The sequence below is a fragment of the Mustela nivalis genome (assembly GCF_964662115.1).
Source record: "Mustela nivalis genome assembly, chromosome: 1".
NCBI lineage: Eukaryota > Metazoa > Chordata > Mammalia > Carnivora > Mustelidae > Mustela > Mustela nivalis.
Genome location: NC_139020.1, coordinates 89754419 through 89774948, shown reverse-complemented (window position 1 = coordinate 89774948; position 20530 = coordinate 89754419). Strand labels below are relative to the sequence as shown.

The following is a 20530-nucleotide window of genomic DNA, read 5'->3' as shown; positions in this document are numbered from 1 at the left end:
AAAAGGTTTGAATTAACTCCTGAGCTCATAGAAGCTACCAAGTTGTAGAATTTAGCTTTTGAATCAAGCTGGCTCATTTCAGAGCTTATGCTTTTAACCCTTCCTCCCACGAAACTAAGTTCCCATTTATACCTATTAAGACAAACAGAAGTGGGGGGCATGGTAGAAAGGAAATAGTCATTATCTCAGATTTATTTTATTTTTTCCATTTGTCTTCATGGGGACTCTGTTCTTGCTCCCTTTGGGACTTGAGGGACAAAATATCAGTTTGATGTGTTTCAGTCATTACTGTCGAGGCATAGTTGCATAAGGTCAGGCTGGAGGGATGAGGTTGGGCTGACACCTCACTTTCAGTCTGGCTGGTTGACTTGGTTCTATTTGGCAGACTCCATTTTTAGTCATGCCATGAGAAACAGCAACTGTCTTCATTTTGGAAGACGAAGATTGATGTTGTTCACTTTTGAATTGTTTTGATGATGTCAACCTGTTCTGAAAGAGTTTTATACAACCCTACGGGACACAAATGATGATGATAAATCAGAAAATAATCTGGGGTGGTGGGCCCATGTTTAGCCGGGTAATATGGGAATCTCCAGGTAGCACTCAAGAGCTGTACAGTCTCTTCTGCTCTGTAAATAAGGCAAGGGCTAGACTTTTCTCAATTGGAAAAAAAAGAGCCTCTGAGTAGTAACTCAAATGCGTGCACACGCATGTGCGTAGGTGTGTGGTGAATGAGGCAGAGGGCCATAGCTGGCATTCTGAGCACAAGATGAGTTGGAAAGATGCTACTGTAAGTGAAGAAGTTAATGTAATGCTGAATTGCTGTATGGCCGTGCTTTTTGGGCTCTGGAGACTTGAAGTGGAGGTTAGAACAACAGGTAAAGAAAAAGTTTCATCAAGTGGCTAACATCTGGAAAGTAAGTTTCTTAGAGGAGACTGAGGCAAGAAATCACAGCGCTCTAGGTGCGGGTGCCATATTGTGCCCGCCGCACAGTAGCTGCGGCTAAATTTTATTTTAATTAAGAAGCGTGTGCCTTTAAAACTGCTCATTTTTATGCCTTTGATATTTGTCCTTAGCTGTTTTATAAAGTCTTTGTATTTTGAACGATTCTAGACTCAAAAAGCCTGTGTGAAAATGGTTTGGTTTTCCCTCTATGTTCAAGGCAGGAAAAGAGCCCCCAGGGCTGGGGTAGTCTTAGTAAAGGCTGACAAACCTGGAGACAGCTGGGTTTTCCATTTTTTTTCCTGCATGAAGTCCCCCAGCCAAGGACTCCCTTTGATTAAGCCGTCTTGAATATAGGTGCTGCTGGTCCCAGGGGTTGGGATTGCGGTGAGAGGAAGACAGAGGAGAGAGAAGGGAAGAGAATAAATTAATAGATACTGGAAAATAGCAGTGGTGAATGTCCTTCTCATTGTTGTATAAGAAGAGACACTCATTTAGAGAAAGAACAGAAGGATATGGAAGGCAGATGGTGATACATAGATAAGAAGGAGAAGAGACCCAATTAGTAAACATCATTTGGATCAGAAAATTTTTGCTGAACAAACCTGATGTGTACAGTGCCTTGACTTCTGCCTTACATTTGAATGTTGTATTTGTTTAGTTGAATTAATTCTCATTTGGTAGTTATAAAAACAGGAGGAAATGCAGTAATGTATTTTAATTTCCTACATTAAGACTTAATTTTCCAATCACACGCAGTCTGATTGAAGTATTTAAAATGACGTGCCATGTGATTCCATATATTTCATGAATGAGGTTGTTTTTTTAAATAACTAAGCAATTTTTATAACATAGCTATAGATCTGAGGTTGGTTTTCAAGTTCGACTTTTTTAAAATTTAGAGTGTGGTATGTGTATTTCTGGAGTTGGGAAAATGGGGGTGGAGATAATTTATCTGTGGAGGTAGATAGCCTTGTCCCAGGAAACTGTCCGATGATTATGCTATCAATACATTAGTGATGTGTGCATGCATTCAGTGCTCCTCTTCACACACTGACCACAGTTGCATTAGGCAGGGTGTGGGCACTGGCACCTCTCCTTCTGGTACTGTGGGGGCCCATGTTGTGGGTTGTGCGTACTCACCCAGTGTTTCAATTATGATGTAGTTACTCATATTTATTTATTTTTTTATTTTTTTTTTTTAAGATTTTATTTATTTATTTAACAGAGAGAGATCACAAGTAGGCAGAGAGGCAGGCAGAGAGAGAGGAGGAAGCAGGCTCCCTGCTGAGCAGAGAGCCCGATGCGGGACTCGATCCCAGGACCCTGAGATCATGACCTGAGCCGAAGGCAGCGGCTTAACCCACTGAGCCACCCAGGTGCCCCATTTCTTTTTTTTTTTTTTTTTTTTTAAAGTACTCATATTTAAATAATAAAGATTTCATAGAAGATCCAGATTTCCTGCTTCTCTTGAAAAGGAGCATGCCAGTCCCTGAGAATAACTGTAAAATGGGTTCTCTCCAGTTCTCTGTAGTTCCTACCTCTCCCTATTGCCAGTAATCGCTAGGGCTGAACTTCCTTTGCTATTTATCACCTTATAGGAGGCTTGATTCATTCATTGCCTCCATCTTCCTGGGTCCTCTGTAGTCCCTTCTGACAAGATTAGCAGTTTATAGGCCAGTCAGATATCCTAGGGATGCCTGACTTCCTCATACCACACGGGCTGTATTCCCTCATCCATCCCTGTGTGTATGATGGGAATTGACATAAGACAAGGACATTGGTTCTGTATCTCAAATATAAAATAAAATGTCAATGAGAGCTTCTGCTAGGTATTAAGCATTATAGTCAAAGAAAGTAGTTTTATGAAAAATTAACTGATAATTTTTCAGCAAAAGTTATTTTTTAGTACACATATATCTTGCTATTCAATTTTTTGTAGTTCATTATCTTTTCAGAGAATCTGTGTTTCTTATGACACTTACTACTTTCTACCTTTATTAAAGTTACATATATATGTCTCATCTCCCGTATAAAACTGTAAGGCCTTTGAAGAACCATGTTTCATTTATTTTTTTTGGTATGTACCCAGGACTTCAATTAGTAGTATAGCACATAAATGTTCAAAAAAAAATGTCATAAAAATAAAATAAGTCTCTTTTTCCAGGCAAAGCATGGGCAAATTGAAAACTGTTTTTCCCTTCCTAAAAGAGATACTAACTTAATGAAAAGTGAGATTCAAGAAGAAAGCAAAAGGGAAATTCCTCTACTTTCTAAGGAGGAATCATGTTTAGACCTACCAGAGCATTCTCTACTTGATAAGAAAAACAAAGATGAAACCGCATGCAAGTAAGTAATTTTAAGTGTTACCTGGATGCCAACTGGAGTTCAGATAAGACCTAAAATGATTGGCCCAAACTTCTCTCTGTGATTCGTGGAACATGCAATGACTACTTCAAGGGTGTGTGTGGTGAGGGATAATTTATATTATTGGGGTTATTATATCTAGTTCAATTTCTTGCCTCCATTGAATTCTTTTTTTTTTTTTAAGGTTTTATTTTTATTTGTCTGACAGAGAAACAGTGAGAGAGGGTACAAGCAGGGGGAGTAGGGGAGGGAGAAGCAGGCTTCTCACTGAGCAGAGAGCCTGATTTGGGGCTGGATCCCTGGACGCTGGGTTCATGATCTGAGTTGAAGACAGATACTTAATGATTAAGCCACCCACTGGTGGCTTAATCCATTGAATTCTTGATCTCTATTAAGGATCTTCTAGTCCTCTGTTTCTGTTCCATCATCATCCCAATTGTTCAAATTAGCCCCTTTACTGAAAAACAATATAATCTCTGTATGTATGTATGTATGTATGTATGTATGTATGAATGTATGTGTGTATCTATCTCAAAATGTATATCAGATTTACTCCTGGTTTTGGTAAGGTGTACAGTGGCTTATATGACAAAAGTTCAAAGAGGTTAACTTTGAATATTAGACATGACTCTCTTTTGAACTCTTCTTGTCTTTTCTTCATTGTGAATGAAGCTCTTTCCTTTCTTCATCCCACTCTTCTGGATCCCATTCTTCTATTCCTCTCTTTCTCTAATGCCAGGCAGTTTCAATAGTTCTTTTCATTAACCCATGCTTTCATAATTTTTTAGTAGATGTTATTTGTTTATTTATTTGAGAGAGAGAGCGCACAAATTGGGAGTGGGATATAAGGGAGGAACAAGCAGAGTCTGTGCTGAGCACGGAAATCCACCTGGCTCAATCCCAGGACCCTGAGATCATGAACCAAGACGAAATCAAGAGTCCTGCATTTACCTGATTGAGCTTCCTGGGCTCCCCTCTCATAATTTCATCTTTTGTACTCAACAAATATAATTTATGAGGATGATTTTATTCATTGTATGTTCTTTGATATAAGTGAACATGTTTATCATGTACATAGTATTACTTTTGGGGTTTATAGAAAAATTATTAATTTTAATTAATATTTAATGATATATTTAATAGTTAATAATATTAATAATTAATTAATTAAATATTATTAGCTAAAGTGCGTTTATATTAAGGAGGTTTGATGGAAGTTTCTCTCGTGTCTGCACTCAGAGACATCTGCATCATGCAGATGCAAACATCTGCATTGCCTGTTTATAAATTCATGCACCTTTGGCCAATCTCTTATGGCTCAACCCCGCTAACTGAGGTTACCTTTGGTGATACGCATTGGTTTTCCTGTTACAGTCCCTCTCAATGGCAGGCCTCTCCTCTTGCACAACTTCTGAGTCAACTTTGGCTTGGCTCATAAGAAGCTCACACATTCTTACCACACCAGCTGCCTGGTTGCCCTTCGTTCCCTACTCACATGATAGCTGATGTCAGAGCTTTTTGCCTGTAGACTTTATCAGGTGTTGATGAGTCTTTGATCCATTCTGTCCTTCTAATGGTTACCCCAGGGGGGCATACACTAAACTCTGACTGGAAGCTTCCTTCCTCTCCCCAGGGCAGTGGGACACAATGCATACCTATAGCTCTCTCCTCTCTTACCGCATCTTCAGTCTGTTTCTATCCTAGAGGACCAGGGATCCTCTATGGAAAACATACCAGTGCAATGTAATTGTCAGCTGGAAAATGTCCTCCGTGGCCTCCATCCAATACTGAGGAGACTACAGATGATTTTCTGCATAAGAGAATATTATTCTCAAGGACGGCCCCATTCCTAATCAGATTAGTAAATACAAGGAGGAAATCATGCCAGTTTTGGTCCATTTTTGGTCCATCAGGGTGGGCCTGATGTCAGAAGGTTGGTTGTAGAGCTATCTCCTTGTCCTGCCCAAGGAATCTAGCACCTCATTCAGAAATATACTTTTGCTTCTTAATTAATGAATTATTTTGCTTTCAGACTTTTTGAAACTCTGCTGACAGGGAGATAAAAGAAAAAAAAATCCCCCTTTAAACATCCTGTTACACTAAATTACACTTTGGTATTTGTTCTTCCATTTCCTTGAATTATGGCTTGCTGAAATGTCAAGTGGCATTTTACTTTCAGGCAGAAGGATGTTTTCAATTTAGAAATATAGCATGACCAATCCTGTACAATCATAGAATGCTGGGAATGGAAAGATTTTAGACATGATAAAAGGCCCCAACCCTGCCACCCAACTAAATTTAACAGATGAGGAACTAAAGTTACCCCAGGGTAACACAGATAGAGCATTGTTTCTCTTCCTGTCACACTCCTAGCAGAGTGAAGGCAAATATCATCACAGATTCTTGTTTAAGAGTATTTCAGTTAATAGACTAATTTCCTCTTCCCTATGACACACTTAATTATTCTTTTTTTTTTAAAAATCAGCTTTTCCTTTGAAATTTCCAGTAGTAAGAAGCAAAGTTGCCTCTATTCTGCATTTTTTCAAACAATAATACATCAAAAAATGCCTGTTATCTTTAAAATTTCTGCTTTATCTAATTTAGATGACTGGATTGAAATAATTTTAGGACTTTATGGTAAGCAGATAGTACAGAATAATGTCACTTTTGAATTACTGAACTAATTGGAAGAAGAAAGGCAAAAAATGTATCCTCAGAATTGGTTTGGCAGGTAAATCCTTCACTTTTCCCAGGAACAGGACCAGGGATCCTCTATGGAAAACATACCAGTGCAATGTAATTGTCAGCTGGAAAATGTCCTCCGTGGCCTCCATCCAATACTGAGGAGACTACAGATGATTTTCTGCATAAGAGAATATTATTCTCAAGGACGGCCCCATTCCTAATCAGATTAGTAAATACAAGGAGGAAATCATGCCAGTTTTGGTCCATTTGCAAAAATATCTTTAAAAATACATGAAAGAATTTAAGGAAACTGAAGAGAGAAAAGCACAGCTGGTACGTCTGTGGGCAGGTGGGGGTATGTTCAGAGGGAGGCAAAACAGTAAGAAAGATGGAGATGCAAAAAGGAAAAGCCCATAGAATGTGGAAGAAGCAGGAAAAATAAGGGGAAAAATCAGACACTTGAAAGCTACATTCTCATCTTAACTCCTAAGATCCTCTCTCTAGGATAAAGATCTTGGCATATATTATCTTCTGGCTTATACATAAATAACAGGTTTCCATAGCGCTTAAGGTATTGTGTAATATTATGTGTGAGAAGTGGGTAGGTGGTAAAATGTCATTTTCAATTTAAGTCCTGGGGAGATGAAGACAAATATAGAATTTAAGAGAGTAATATAAAGTCCTAATGCTAACTTCACAGTTGATGCAGAGAAACGGATTTTTTTCCTTTCTTAGATTCTGCAAAAGTGAAAAAAAGGAAGAAATAAATGAAAGGGTAAAATAGGTGGGTAAAGTAGGCAAAAATAGTAAAAACAAACAAACAGTGGACAAAGATTTTTCTTCCTTCATAGCAATGTTTGATTTCCGGACTCATACAAGACTATTCTTATCTAGAAAAGTTATAGATAAAATGAGTAGCTCAAACAGTATAACTTGAGAGTATTTCTTTACTGCAAAAAACCCCTCAAAACCAAAAAAACATGTTCTTTAGAAGTTTTGGATGTACTAATAAGCAAGAAGCAAAAAGATGAAAAATCACCTGTTGCAAAACTTAGGTATTTCCAGTTCCAGGCAAATAAGCAAATAAACGTACATCTTATGAAAATGAAGAGTAGCATACATAGTTTATAACCTGTTATATCATACAAAAAATACACAGGGAGTCCATTCCTGTGCAAATTAACAGAGGTGTCCGCAGACCCCCACATCTGTAATGACACCCTAGGAACTTAGGAGTTTTTTAGCCTTTCTGTCAAGCATTTAGGCTTGACAAATGTTATCTGGGAAAACATTTCTTAAACACCTTCATGCTTACATATTAGAAGACCCAATGGCATTTGTCATTAAAATAAATCCTTCGAAAAGGAATTGTGGAGTCCAAAGATTCAAAGGCCTTTGGGTCATTGTGCTAAGTTGCTGTCCCCAGACCTGTGGGTTCCTCTACCACTACTGCATAGAAATGGCGACTGCCTCAGAACCAACACTGGATGTTGTCAAGTCCTAAAACTGTTGCCATGGTATCTCATTATTGTTTTCATTTGAATTTTTTGATTATTTGTGAGAATGAACTTTTTTTCCCCGCATGTTTATTAACCTTTAACAATTTGATAATGAACTTGAAAGAAGCATTAGACTTGACTGATTCCTGACACATCATTCAGAGAAGCACATCACAGACTCTTCTTGAATAATTCCTATGGGAGGCACTCCCCATCTTAAAGAAGGCCTTCTCTGATACTGAACCAGTCTTTATTATAGAATGACTCTAAAGTTAAGTCAAATCTATTCACGCGTAGACCTCTGTCTCATTGACCTTCATTCTTATTCTAGGGCAGCAAAGAGCAAGACTACTCTATCTTCTGTTTCTAACACTTTTCACTTTGGCTGCCATTTCAAAAGTCGGGAAAGGGTTAATTATCAGAACCCAGGATAAAAGAATCAGATGGGAAATGAACGAAATTTCCCTTAGTTACTCAGTAAGTTTGTATAAGACAGAAGGCACACTTAAAATTGATGTCTCTTAGACATGAGAAATAATTATGATGTTCTAAATTCTTTATTATGGTTAAGAGGGAACTGATATTTAATATTGTTTATATGCTGTTGATTACCTAATTATCCTGCCGGTAGATCTTCTGTGAGAAATTAAATTAGAAAATTTATGGACAGCTATAAGAAAAAATACACAAAACATTAAAATCGCATTTTAAATTAGGCCTTATATGACATAAAACACTTGGAGGATTGACAGTCTACTTTTGCCAAAAATCTGTGGCAATAATCATCCTTTGCCCATATAGAACAAATGGAAGTCTACACAATTTTTATTTATTTGTTTATTTATTTAAAAATTTTAAAAAAGATTTAAAAAATTTATTTCAAACAGAGAAAGATCACAAGTAAGCAGAGCAGCAGGCAGAGAGAAGGGGAGAAGCAGGCTCCCAGCTGAGCAGAGAGCCCTATGCGGGGCTCAATCCCAGGACCCTGAAATCATGACCTGAGCCAAAGGCAGGGGCTTAACCCTCTGAGCCACTCAGGGGCCCCAAACGTCTACACAATTTTTAAAGCTTAAGTCTTAAAAATGCTAGTACAACAAATTGTGATTTTTGAAGGTACCACATCTCCTTATTTTTTGTCTCATAATTTTGAGAGTTCCCAAGAGTGCTAGGGCTGGCCATAAGGGTGATGGAACTCCCTACTTTGAGTGGAACATATTTTCTTATTCTTGCTTAAAGTGCTAATAGGCAATACTTACTGAGCTCCTGCCATATTCCAGGCACTGCTCTAAAGTCTTTATGTGCTTAACTCATTTAATTGTCCCTGTAATCATTGGCAATGGTTATAATTATCATCCCCATCTCACAACGAGGAGAGAAGAAGTTAAGTGATTGGCCCACGGTCAACCCACCAGCAAGAGGGGAGCCAGAGATCCCAAAGCAGGCTTTCTGGCTCCAGGGCCAGTACTCTTTGCCACCACTCCATACCACCTGCACAACAAGTATCATGTGACCCTATGGAAAAATCAGTAGTTGCTGAGTCAAGTGAGTGGTTTGTCAAGTGCCTGCTATGCTTAAGCCACTACTCCAGCTACTTTGCTTTCCTTTAATGCCTGGTAGGGTGCTTAGGGATTTGTCACATGTCATTCTTCCCTTTTGTATCCTGAACCAAGAGATGGGAGATCAGGTAGAGCCTTTCTTTCTCATAGAATTGATGGCAAGGCTGCCAGAGCCCATAGTAGGCCCTCTTCTGGGTGTCACCATGTAAGACCTTTTGGCCAAGTTTTAACTCTAAGCCCTTTATTACATTATTCTGCATTTTTATCTTCATCCATTAGGAATTTGGGGAACAGTCACCTCTTTCCAGTTGTGTGTGCATTTTCATAGTAACCAATTCCTCCAAATGTCAGATGTCTACAGAAAGGAAGCAATAAGTTGGACTTTGAATATGAAGTTGATCTTGCTGGCTAGTGTTTCATAGAACTGCCCTGTGGTGAGAGCTTTGTCACTATGACTGTCCTTCCCCAGCAGTCATCTCTGTAGTACAGTTTAGTGTGATTCTCGGGAGAGTCTCTCCTACCTTATGCCTGCCCCTTTCCCTCTGGATTTAACTCTTTAGTGGAGAGAGGCAAGGTTGACTTAGTATCACTGGATGAGAGAGCCAGGAAGGAAATGGCCTAAAAGCAGGAAAGAGTTCAGAGTGTCTTGGGAAAATAAAGGTCTAGCATTATCTAGTCCAAAGGTAGACCTCCCTACTTCTAGGCCTCCCTCAACAGTTTGTACCTCAGTTTATAACAATAATACTAATAATACTTTTCCGGGTGTGGGGGGGAGGAAATAGTATTAACCTAACCTGTACTACACTCTACCCTTCCTATACCCACCACCAAGTTCTTATTTTTACAGATTCTCTTACTATCTTAAAATAACTCTCTAAGAATGCCATCACAGTGGTTTTTCAAGCCCAGATAGTGGCCATATAATATGTCCTGATTCATGAGGGACTACATATTGTGAAAGAGCCAGTCCAGTGCACTTTGGGGGAAAAAATGCCAACTGCTTCAGGCTTTGGATAACAAAGATTCCCTTTTCAAAAAATCCATAGGGGCGCCTGGGTGGCTCAGTGAGTTAAGCCGCTGCCTTTGGCTCAGGTCATGATCTCAGCGTCCTGGGATTGAGCCCTACATCGGGCTCTCTGCTCAGCAGGGAGCCTGCTTCCTCCTCTCTCTCTGCCTGCCTCTCTGCCTGCTTGTGATCTCTCTCTGTCAAATAAATACATAAAATTTTTAAAAAAATCCATAATTCCAAATAATTAGTTTATGTAGATATTTAACCCAATTAAAGAAATAGAGCTTAACTTCCATTGTCATCACCCCCACCCCCATTAACTATAGGCTGTGCCTGAAAACTTGCTTCTAGATAGTAGTATACAGAAAGGAAGGGAAAGTAACTTTACAGGGCAGAAACTTGGCAAACACAACCTTGGCCAATGGTAAGGTTAACATCAACAGTGATAAGACAGGTTGATAGCATGTACCCTTGATAAGATATAATGAGAATAACATTCATCTCTGTTGACTTCCTCCCACCAACCCATAACCCCCATCTAACCCTAAGAAAAACATTAGATAAACACAAATAGAAGGGCATTCTACAAAATATCTGACAAGTATTCCTCAAAACTGTCAAGTTCATAAAAAACAAGGAAAGTCTAAGAAACTGTCATAGAGCAGAGGAAGCTAAGGAGTCAGAAATCTAAATATAATGTGATTTCTTGGGACAGAAAAAGGACATTAGGAAAAAATTAGGAAAATCCTAATAAAATATTGAGTTCAGTTAATAGTCATGTACCAAATTGGCTTCTTAGTTGTGATAACTGGTAATATAAGATGTTAACTAGAGGGATGGCTGGGTGAGGGATATATCAGGACTCTGTGCTATTCTATCTTCACAACTTTTCTGTAAATCTAAAACAACTCCAAAATGAAAAGTTTATTTATGTATAAAAAAAGCAATCAATAAATTGCTACTTAAAGCTATATAAATAATACACAATACTAACTTTGAGATACATAGACTTAATTTCACTTGTATTGATATTTTAAACTCTTGAATTTGGGAAATACAGTCCAAATAGAACAGAGGGAAAGGAGGGAAGGAAATGGACATTTATTGAATAGTGTTATTTATTAGGCGCATCGCCAAACAGCCACCCAACTCCTCTCCTTTGAAACCACAGTGAGTAACTCACTGTGTAGAGCAGGGAATTGGGGCTATGAGTATAGGAAACCTCTTGAAGTTCTCCAGCTACTCAGGAGGCAAGAGAACTGTGAATGAAATTTAGGGGGTGGGAGATCAGTCAGCAGGAGGGCTAGCAGATGCTAGGAAGGGAGGCAGCAGGGAGACGGCATGCCCCAGGGTTCCCAGTAATTATTTGAAAAATGGGTGTGTTTTCTGACCTGAAGCCTCCAAGAGACTAATAATGATCTTGGGCAATAAAATTTGTTACTGTTAAAGGAGAGGTCTATATAGTGAATGTTAAATGTAGTTGAGACCATTTCCTATTTTCTGACAGGAATTATGTACAACGATGTAATGATTTCACTTCCTCTGTTTTATTGATAACACTTTTTCCATGGATTCGAGCTGATCTAAAATTTCCCATAGATTCATAAGATAAGCCTCAAAAATACTGAACTTTTTTTGCATTTTTGGATACCATACGTGAAGAGCCAGGCCTCACACTGGGTACGTACCAGTGTGGATACATACCTTCGATTAGCCCATATAATTTACACACAGAGCAAGAATAGTGTGTGCTTCTGTGAAATTTTCTTCTGTGTAATTTTTTTCTCTGACCTTCCAGTTGCTATGGGAATCTTTGCTTAACTAGCCTATTGGCCTCTCTGGCTCCTACCCTTTTATCTCATTACCTGGGCTAGCAGCCATTTTATTCAAAGATATGACTTGATTAGTATAAACAAATGTCATCACTTAGGTCCACAGTATAGAGGGATTTTTTTTTAACTTTTTTTTTTTTTGTCAAAGTAAGATACGTATTTAAAGCCTAAAAGTGCCTATTCATCCTTTGTGGTTGATATTTCATTTTATCATGTATTATTTTCTTCCAGTGTCAGACCATCAGAAGTCACAAATTCAGGTATAAAATATAAGGAACGAAATATCTTTATGGAAAAAACATGTAACCTTTACAATGGTAAAGTTATGCAAAAATCATCCAGTAAGTAATCACTCTTGACTTATTTTAATCGTGTTATTATTTTATAGATTGGTATGAATATGACAAATAGCTGCTTTGAGTGCCTGGTATGCTGGTATTCCTTAATAAATGGGAAGGGAAAATCCTGTGATCTCTGTTTGACAAAGGAGGAAAGTGAGCCTCAGAGACATCAATGATTTTTCCAAGGCTGCACAGCATATAAATGACAAGAGTAGAAGGTCTAAGCCAGAAAACACACATAAATTGTCCATTATAGTTTCCAGAATAGGGTTGGGACAGAACGTCAATTCTCTCCCATAAGTGTTTAAGAGATGAAAATAAATAAAAGCTCTTTTTGCTCTAAGAAGCCTGATATGAGCTTAGTTTGGGCTAACCAGAGAAAGAATTATAAAAAAAGATAATTAAAACAAAAAAATTATCAGACTGAAGGGTATTGTTTAGAGGTATAGTAATAGGGACACCTGAGTGCCTCAGTCGGTTAAGCATCTGACTCTAGGCTTCAGCTCAGGTCATGATCTCAGGGTCATGAGATCCAGCCCTGAGTCAGGCTCAATGGGAATCTTCATGAGAATGTTCTTCCTCTGCCCCTCTACACACACACACACACACACACACACACACACACTCTTTCTCTCTCTCTCTCAAATAAATGAATCTTTAAAAAGAGAAGTGTGGGGGCGCTTGGGTGGCTCAGTGGGTTAAAGCCTCTGCCTTCAGCTCAGGTCATGATCCTAGCGTCCTGGGACTGAGCCCTACATCGGGCTCTCTGCTCAGCGGGGAGTCTGCTTCCTCCTCTCTCTCTGCCTGCCTCTCTGCCTACTTGTGATCTCTGTCTGTCAAATAAATAAATAAAATCTTAAAAAAAAAAAAAGTGAGAGAGAGAGAAGTGTAGGGGCACCTGGGTGGCTCAGTGGGTTAAGCCTCTGTCTTCGGCTCAGGTCATGATCTCAGGGTCCTGGGATTGAGCCCCAAGTCGGGCTCTCTGCTCAGCAGGAAGCCTGCTTCCATTCCTCTCTCTCTGCCTGCCTCTCTGCCTACTTGTGATCTCTGTCTGTCAAATGAATAAATAAAATCTTTAAAAAAATAAAAAGAGAAGTGTAGTGAGAATAATTTCCAAAACTCCATCATAGGAAAATATTTCACTCACTGCCAATCCTGTATAAATTTATGTCCAAGGGGTAGTGGTAATTTCATAGAAGAGATATGTTAATTTTAGAATTTCTACTGAAATTTTGCTGTCAAATGTACACCATTATTTAATATTTGGTGCACATTTATAATCTAACCTACTCCGTAGGTCTTTTTGTCAGGGTTACATGAGATAATATGTGTAAAGTACCTACAACAGTGCCTGGTATATTATGGAAGCTTGATCCAATTACTAATTACTTATGTTACTGTTATTATTATTACTACTATACCTTGGAGCATGACCTTTGAAGTGAAACATACTTGAGCTTAAGTCCAATGTCTATTATTTACTAGGTAGGCAAATTCAGGCAAGTTATTAAAGTATCCTGAGCTTTGATTTCCTCATCTGTTAGAAGGGCAGAATGACATTTTACAGGTTGTGGAGATTTCTCTTTTGGTTTGACATAACATGTTGATTGTTAAAGTATGTCCCATGGCTGGCATCATGAGCATCACCTGGAACTTAGAAATGTACAGCCCGGGGCCCCATCCCTATCCTACTAAACCAGCAATGGGAGGGATATATAGCCGCTAATGCTTTAACAAACCCTTTAGGTGACTGCGAGGCCTGGTTGCGTTTGAGAACCTCGGACAGCACATGACTTGTCCCATAGCAAGTGCTGACTATGTTTTGGTTCATTTTCCTTAGATATTGAGCCACCACAATGACAAAAACACAGTTCCCACCTTTGCAGGACTAACAGTCAAACCTAAAATCACATCTTGAATGAAGCTTTTTCCATTTTACCCTGTAAAGCAAAAAGAAAACTTTTTCCCATTGTCCAAGACTTTGCTTTTATGTGCATGACTAAAGGAGCTTTCCTTTCCATCACCTCACTGTGTGCATCTTTAATACAATAGCACAGCTCTGGTTTACACGTTAGCAAAATTAAAAAGTACCTGCAAATTCAAAATTTTAGGTATGTTGTAAAACGCTAAAAACAAGATTCCATCTTACAAAAGATGCAGTTTCCCGGTAGATAAAAGAGAAACTGGAGCTTTCCCGAAACTGCAGAATACACAGTTTCAAGGGAAAATAGCAAAAGAACACAAAGAATAAACAAAAGGGGAGCCTCAAGTTCCTTTTGGTCCCTTTTAATCAAAGGGCCGCGGATTTATCATGAACAGCTGTGTTTATAAGGTTTGCTGATCGCCTCAGCTGTAGCCGCTGAGTAACAGGAAGGTTAGATTTTCAGAAGTTAACTTGGAAATGAGCTAGCTCCTTCTGAGGAACTAATGATACTGTATTTTGTTCCTAGCCTCCCCTAAAACCTGCTGTTACGAAGGTGCGTTTAGGTCGTTAAGCATCGGAGCCCTGAAAGAACTGCCCGAAGTGAAGAAACCAGCTTTCCTTCTGGACCCGGAGAAATACTTTAGGGAAAAGCCAGAGGAGGAGCGTTCCCAAATTCCAGAGCCTCCATCGCTCTCTGAAAGTAAGTCCTCAGCCGCCATTCCCTTCAGGACTCTCTCCCCATTACATTCAACCACTCAAAAAAAAAAAAAAAACAAAAAACAAAAACCAGTCGGAGAGCATGGAAGTAACATGTAACATGTTTGCCTTGTAGGTTGCCTTGAAAGGAAGCGTGGTTTGACTGTTAAGATTTATAGCTCAGCTGCTGATCTGTGCTCTCAAAAAGGGCAGCCAACAGGCTGGGATACATTAAAAGAATATTTTTATTTTGTCACTTTTCTGAAGTCAGAATGCCATGAATATATATTACGAGCCTGCCCCGAATGAGAACCCCTTCCCCCAGATAATCTCCATTTTCAAAACTGATGCCAGAGACAGAGCTATCCTAAGGCTGCTTGAGAACAGAGTCTCTGAGGATCTGGTTTTTTGTTCTTTGCGGATGGAATACTATAAATAGAGGCTACTTAATGCACATTGTATTAGAGACTTCCAGCTGCAGTGCTGGGCTTAGATAACGAAAGGACAAGAAAGCTTCTCTCAGAAAAATAGAAGTGCACGATCTCTGAAGATTCAGGAACAAGGTGTGCAAAAGAATGCTCTCTTTTTCAGATGGTTAGAGCCTTCCAAGTTGCTAGGAATTTGAAGAACAGTTTCTGTGCAGAAATCCTACCTGCAATGGAGAGGCCCTAAGGGGGTGCAGGAAACCCAACCTGAATCTCAGTGACGCACTCAGAGAGCATATGGACACTGCAGGGAACTCATTTAAAATAATTAATGAAAAGCGCATATTTCCAACTTGTCACAGTCAAAAGGTCAGAACTAAACTCGAACCATCTGAGATCTGTGGTTTCTAAACTTTTCAAATCCTCTGAGATGAGAGGTCAGCATCATCCTTGAGACAGGATAACCCTTGTAGGAGGGAGGCATTTCTCTATGTCCACACTGGAGGACGTTTTAGCCGCTTGTCTTCGCTGGATTCCCTATGGGAAAGAAAAACAGCTGGTCAACTTTTTTTTTTTTTTTTTTAAATTCCACTTGTGTGCACAGTACAGCTGTCATTCCTCATTGCCATAGTTTCCAGTCTAATTATTATCAGCTTCCTTTTGCCTTTACTCAAGAGTTTTTCTTTTCTAAACTTATAATCATTTATCTGGTCTCTCGAAGTTCATCTAATGTTTTCTGCTCATTTCTTTTAAAACCATGAATCCGTAAACTTCAGGGCTCTACATAACCATTTGTGCATCTGACAGGGCTTTCAGTCTATCACCCTGTACCTCCCTAATCTCAGGAGGATTCATTTTTTAAGAACAAACACAAGAGGTACTTATCCTCTTGAGTCACAGACAGAAGAGAATCTGGGGAACAGACAGTAAGAAAAGATCCACAGAACAAGGACAAAGTGTAAAGACAGTAGAGACCTAGGAGTGCCTGGGTGGCTCAGTCGGTTGAGCATCTGCCTTTAGCTCAGGTCGTGATCTCGGGCAGGGTCCTGGGATGGAGCCCCTTGTCAGGCTCTCTGCTCAGGGGGGAGCCTGCTTCTTCCTCTCCCTCTGCCCCTCCCCATCCCTTTCTTTCTTTCTCTTTTAAATGAATAAAATCTGTAAAAAAAAAAAAAAAAAAGACAGTAGAGACATAGGACATTTACAGGGGAGGGAACCAAGATGGAGCAATCAGAACTGAGGGAAGAGGAATAGAAGACAGGGAGTATGCAAAAGCTGGGGAGCAAGAAAGAGGGAGAGGTCAACAGTGAGGGCAGCAAACACCTCTACTCACGGTGCAAGCTCCCGCACTCCTGTGAGGAGCCTTGAACAGTCTGCAACAGCAGAATTCTTCTCTATGGGTAGGTGGATGTGTGTGGGGGAGGTGGGGGGTAGATGGCTGAATAGACATACCTAAAATACTGTAATACATTTTCAAAGAAGTTTTTTTTTTTTCCTCCTGGAATTTTGCAATATAATTTTTTCCTGTAATTTCCACAGTTTTCTTTTTTTTTTTTTTTAAGATTTTATTTGTTTATTTGACAGACAGATCACAAGTAGGCAGAGAGGCAGGCAGAGAAAGTTGGAGGAAGCAGGCTCCCCGCTGAGCAGCTGAGCAGAGAGCCCGACGCGGGGCCAGATCCCGGGACCCTGAGATCATGATCTGAGCTGAAGGCAGAGGCTTAAACGACTGAGCCACCCGGGTGCCCTACAGTTTTTTGTTTGTTTATTTGTTTTTAAAGATTTAAAACAAATTTTAAAAATTTTCTTCTTCAGCTTTTTATCCTTTCCTCTCTTTTCAGTATTTCCAGTTACCTGCCTTCTCTGCAAATGAAAATAGTTCTTTTTTTCTTAAAGTTCCATCAATGTCAGGGAGAGACAGATGCAGACTTTGAGGACAATGGAATGCATGACATGTGACACCATGTTCTGTGGACACACCGAGGGAGAAGCCAGACCAGCTGTGGCTGGGGCATAAGAAGCAGTGCCGAGTGGCGGTCACACACTTAGGAAGGGTAGGAGTTCACAGGGTGAAGGAGGAGGAAAATAAGTCAAGATCAAGGAAATAGTGTAAGGAAAGGCATATCAGGGATGCAGTAGGACAGAAATCTACATGATTTCAAGGTAGTTGCACTGGGAGACATTAGGTAAGTGAGTCTGACACACATGAGTAGAGTTTAGAATATGTTGAGTTTGAGGTACTGGTGTGCTTTTTAGAAATCAAGGACTTGAGGATGACAGAGGACTGTAACAGGCTTTGTATGATATCCTATCGTGTTCAACTAGCAGATACTGCAATAATGTTTGCTCACGTATGTATTTAGCCTTTCCTTTTTTTTTTTTTTTTTTAAGATTTCTTTTATTTATTTATTTGAGAGAGAGAGAGCATGAGCAGGGAGAGCAGCAAAGGGAGAAGGAGACGCTGACTCCCAGCTAAGCAAGGAGCCTGATGTGGGGCTCGATCCCTGGATGTCAGGATCATGACCTGAGATGAAGGCAAAAAAAAGCCTAACCATCTGAGCCACCCAGGTGCCCCTATCTTTAGCCTTTTCTGAGGTAGATACTGAATGCATCTGTGCACAGGCTGGTCTCTGTGCTGGACGCTGGAGACAAAGATTTAGCATGTAAGAGGCCCAGGCTTCAGAGATCTTGAAGACTAGTTGGCAAAATAGGTAAGGAAATGAATAATTACGTTTTACACCAAGGGCTGTGATAAAGATATGCACTGGCTTCCATGGGACCACATAGAGATTCATAGATTTTTTTTTTTTGGAGAAATCTGGTTAGATCAAGCTAGACACCAAAAGTCAAGTTGCTATTAGTCAGGAAAGAAAAAAAGGGGAATGATATTTCTGACAAAGGAGTAGCTTATGCAAATGAAAGGTAGTATGAGTAAGGAGTGCTAAGTGAGCTACACATAGTTCCAAATGGTTGGTTCTAGAAGGGGCATGGCAGAATTAAGGCTAGATAGGTAAATGAGGGCCAGATCATGGAGCACCTACTGTACTATGCTGAAGACCCTAGCATTTATTTTATCAGAAAGGAGGGCCCATTGGAATGTTTTAGTCAAGTATTTTGAATTATTCCATTTCATCTCTTCTATTAATTCTTCTGTTTTTGTATCTCTTTGTATGACTCTTTTAGTGATTTCTCCAGAGTTTACAATACTCTATTCTGTTCTCTTTATTCCTTCTTGTAACAGTAAGCTTCTACTGAGATTATTTTTCTTCAGCCTGAAGAATGTCCTGCTGTATTTCTTATAACGTGGATCGGCTGGTGAGTAATTTCCCCAGCTTTTATGTGTCTGAAAAATGCACTTGTTTCATTTTGGTTTTGGAAGGATATTGTCACTGCGTTTAAAACTCTAAATAGTAGTGTTGGGCTTTTTTTGTTGTTGTTGCTCTTTTCCCTTTCTGCTTTTTAAAGATCGTGTCCCATTGTTTCCTTGCTCCCATAATTCCTGTTTAAAATTCAGCTCTTGGGGCAACTGGGTGGCTCAGTGGGTTAAAGCCTCTGCCTTCAGCTCAGGTCATGATCCTGGGGTCCTGGGATTGAGCCCCACATCAGGCTCTCTGCTCGGCAGGGAGTCTGCTTCCCCCCCCCCCCGCCCCCGCCACCTACTTGTGATCTGTCTGTCAAATAAATAAATAAAATCTTTAAAAGAAAAAAAAATAAAATTCAGCTCTTAATATTATTGTGGCTTCTTTGAATGTAATACCTTCTTCTTTTTTTAAAATCTGGCTTCTTTAAAGATTTTTTTCTTTATCTTTAGTTTTGAGCAGTTTGATCATGATGGATATAAATACACATTTCTCAGTCTTTATATTGTTTGGGGTTGATAGGAATTCTCAATTAAATCTTTTTTTCAATTTTGGACAATTCTCAGCCATTATCATTTTGAATATTGTTTCTTTCTAATTCTAAATCTTCTGTCCTTCTGGGATTTCAAATTTGCATGTTAGACATTCTTTACGTCATAAATATAAATGTTTCTTACATTCTTCTCATCTGTCCATTTTATTTTCTTCCTGGGCTTTATTTTGGGTACTTTATATTGACTAGTCTTTGCTTTGCATTCAGTAACCCTGTCTTTGCCTGTCTGCTCTTAAACTCATGTGGTCAGTTCCCAATTTCAGATTTCACATACACATTTTCTTCAGTTCTAGGATGCCATTTGAAACCCTTTTTATGTAGATTCTAATTCTCAGTTGAAATTACTCATGTTTTCATCCATTTTGTCAAAATTTCTTGTTTTAATACATTTATAACAGAAATTCCAAAGCTCTGGCTTGTTAATGTCAATATCTGAATGATCTTGGGATCTGGTTCTATATTGTCTATTTTTTCCTTATGGTTTTCCTTCTCCTTTGCAAGTCTTATAATTTTTGTACATTTTTTAAAATTGTATGACAGAAATTACGTATGTCTGATCTATAGATACTAAAATTAATGTTATTTTCTCCCAGAGATAGTTTACCTTTTCCTTAATTGGGCAGAGAACCTGAAGGGCAGATCATATTAATTCAATTAGGAATTGAGCTCGGTCAGTGCTTGGTTAAAGCTTTAGTTAGATTTAGTCCATTTCTGATTTCAAATGTCTGTTTTAAGCTTCTTCTTTTATTGGTATATTGTCTCCTAAGTACTGAAAGTTTACAGGGAATATTACTTTGCTTCTCCAGTCCAATCCACAGTCTCTATCACCCTAGCATTCAGAAAACATCTATAGGGATTACTAGCCATAATTATGGAGTTTCTCTAGATTCCAGCATATCACACCAACCCACAGTTGTCAAAACTCTTTTGATTTTTACATCCCCTGAGAAAGGTCTCTTTGTCTATGGCAATCCTGTTCCTTAGCAATACCCAGACACAATAAATCCTCAGAGGGAAGAAAATATTTGGCAATCTTAGCCCATCTAAGAAGGGTTCTGCCAGCTCCAGAATTTTAATTTGATAATCTTTGCTTCTATCACCCTCTGATAGATTTTAAAATATTAATTTCTGTAATTTACCTTTTTTTTGTTTGTTTTTCTCTCTGGTGCAGTGAGAAGGATGACATACCACTACCTATTAAATTCTATCCAAATTATAAGTGGACATTACAAAAACTCAAGGAAACCCAAGAAAAATATATAAAAAAATAATAATGCATCATAATAAGTTTTTGAAAGTAGTGATAAAGAAAAGCCTCAGTAATCACTAGAGAACCAAAAGGAG

General features: G+C 39.0%; 1 protein-coding gene across 7 annotated transcripts in view; it reads left to right on the top strand.

Moving 5' to 3' along the window:
- The window catches only part of WDR49 (WD repeat domain 49), a gene marked incomplete at its 5' end in the record, with an annotated part of 130671 nt that overhangs the window by 96790 nt on the left and 13351 nt on the right, over positions 1–20530 (top strand). For 6 of the 7 annotated variants that reach the window (XM_082741128.1, XM_082741127.1, XM_082741125.1 and 3 more), the window contains 3 exons: positions 3111–3292; positions 12123–12232; positions 14683–14856. In XM_082741128.1, coding sequence (XP_082597254.1) covers positions 3111–3292; positions 12123–12232; positions 14683–14856 — 466 coding nt within the window. The remainder of the gene's footprint in view (positions 1–3110; positions 3293–12122; positions 12233–14682; positions 14857–20530) is intronic. The other variant, XR_014314317.1, reaches the window with a different exon arrangement.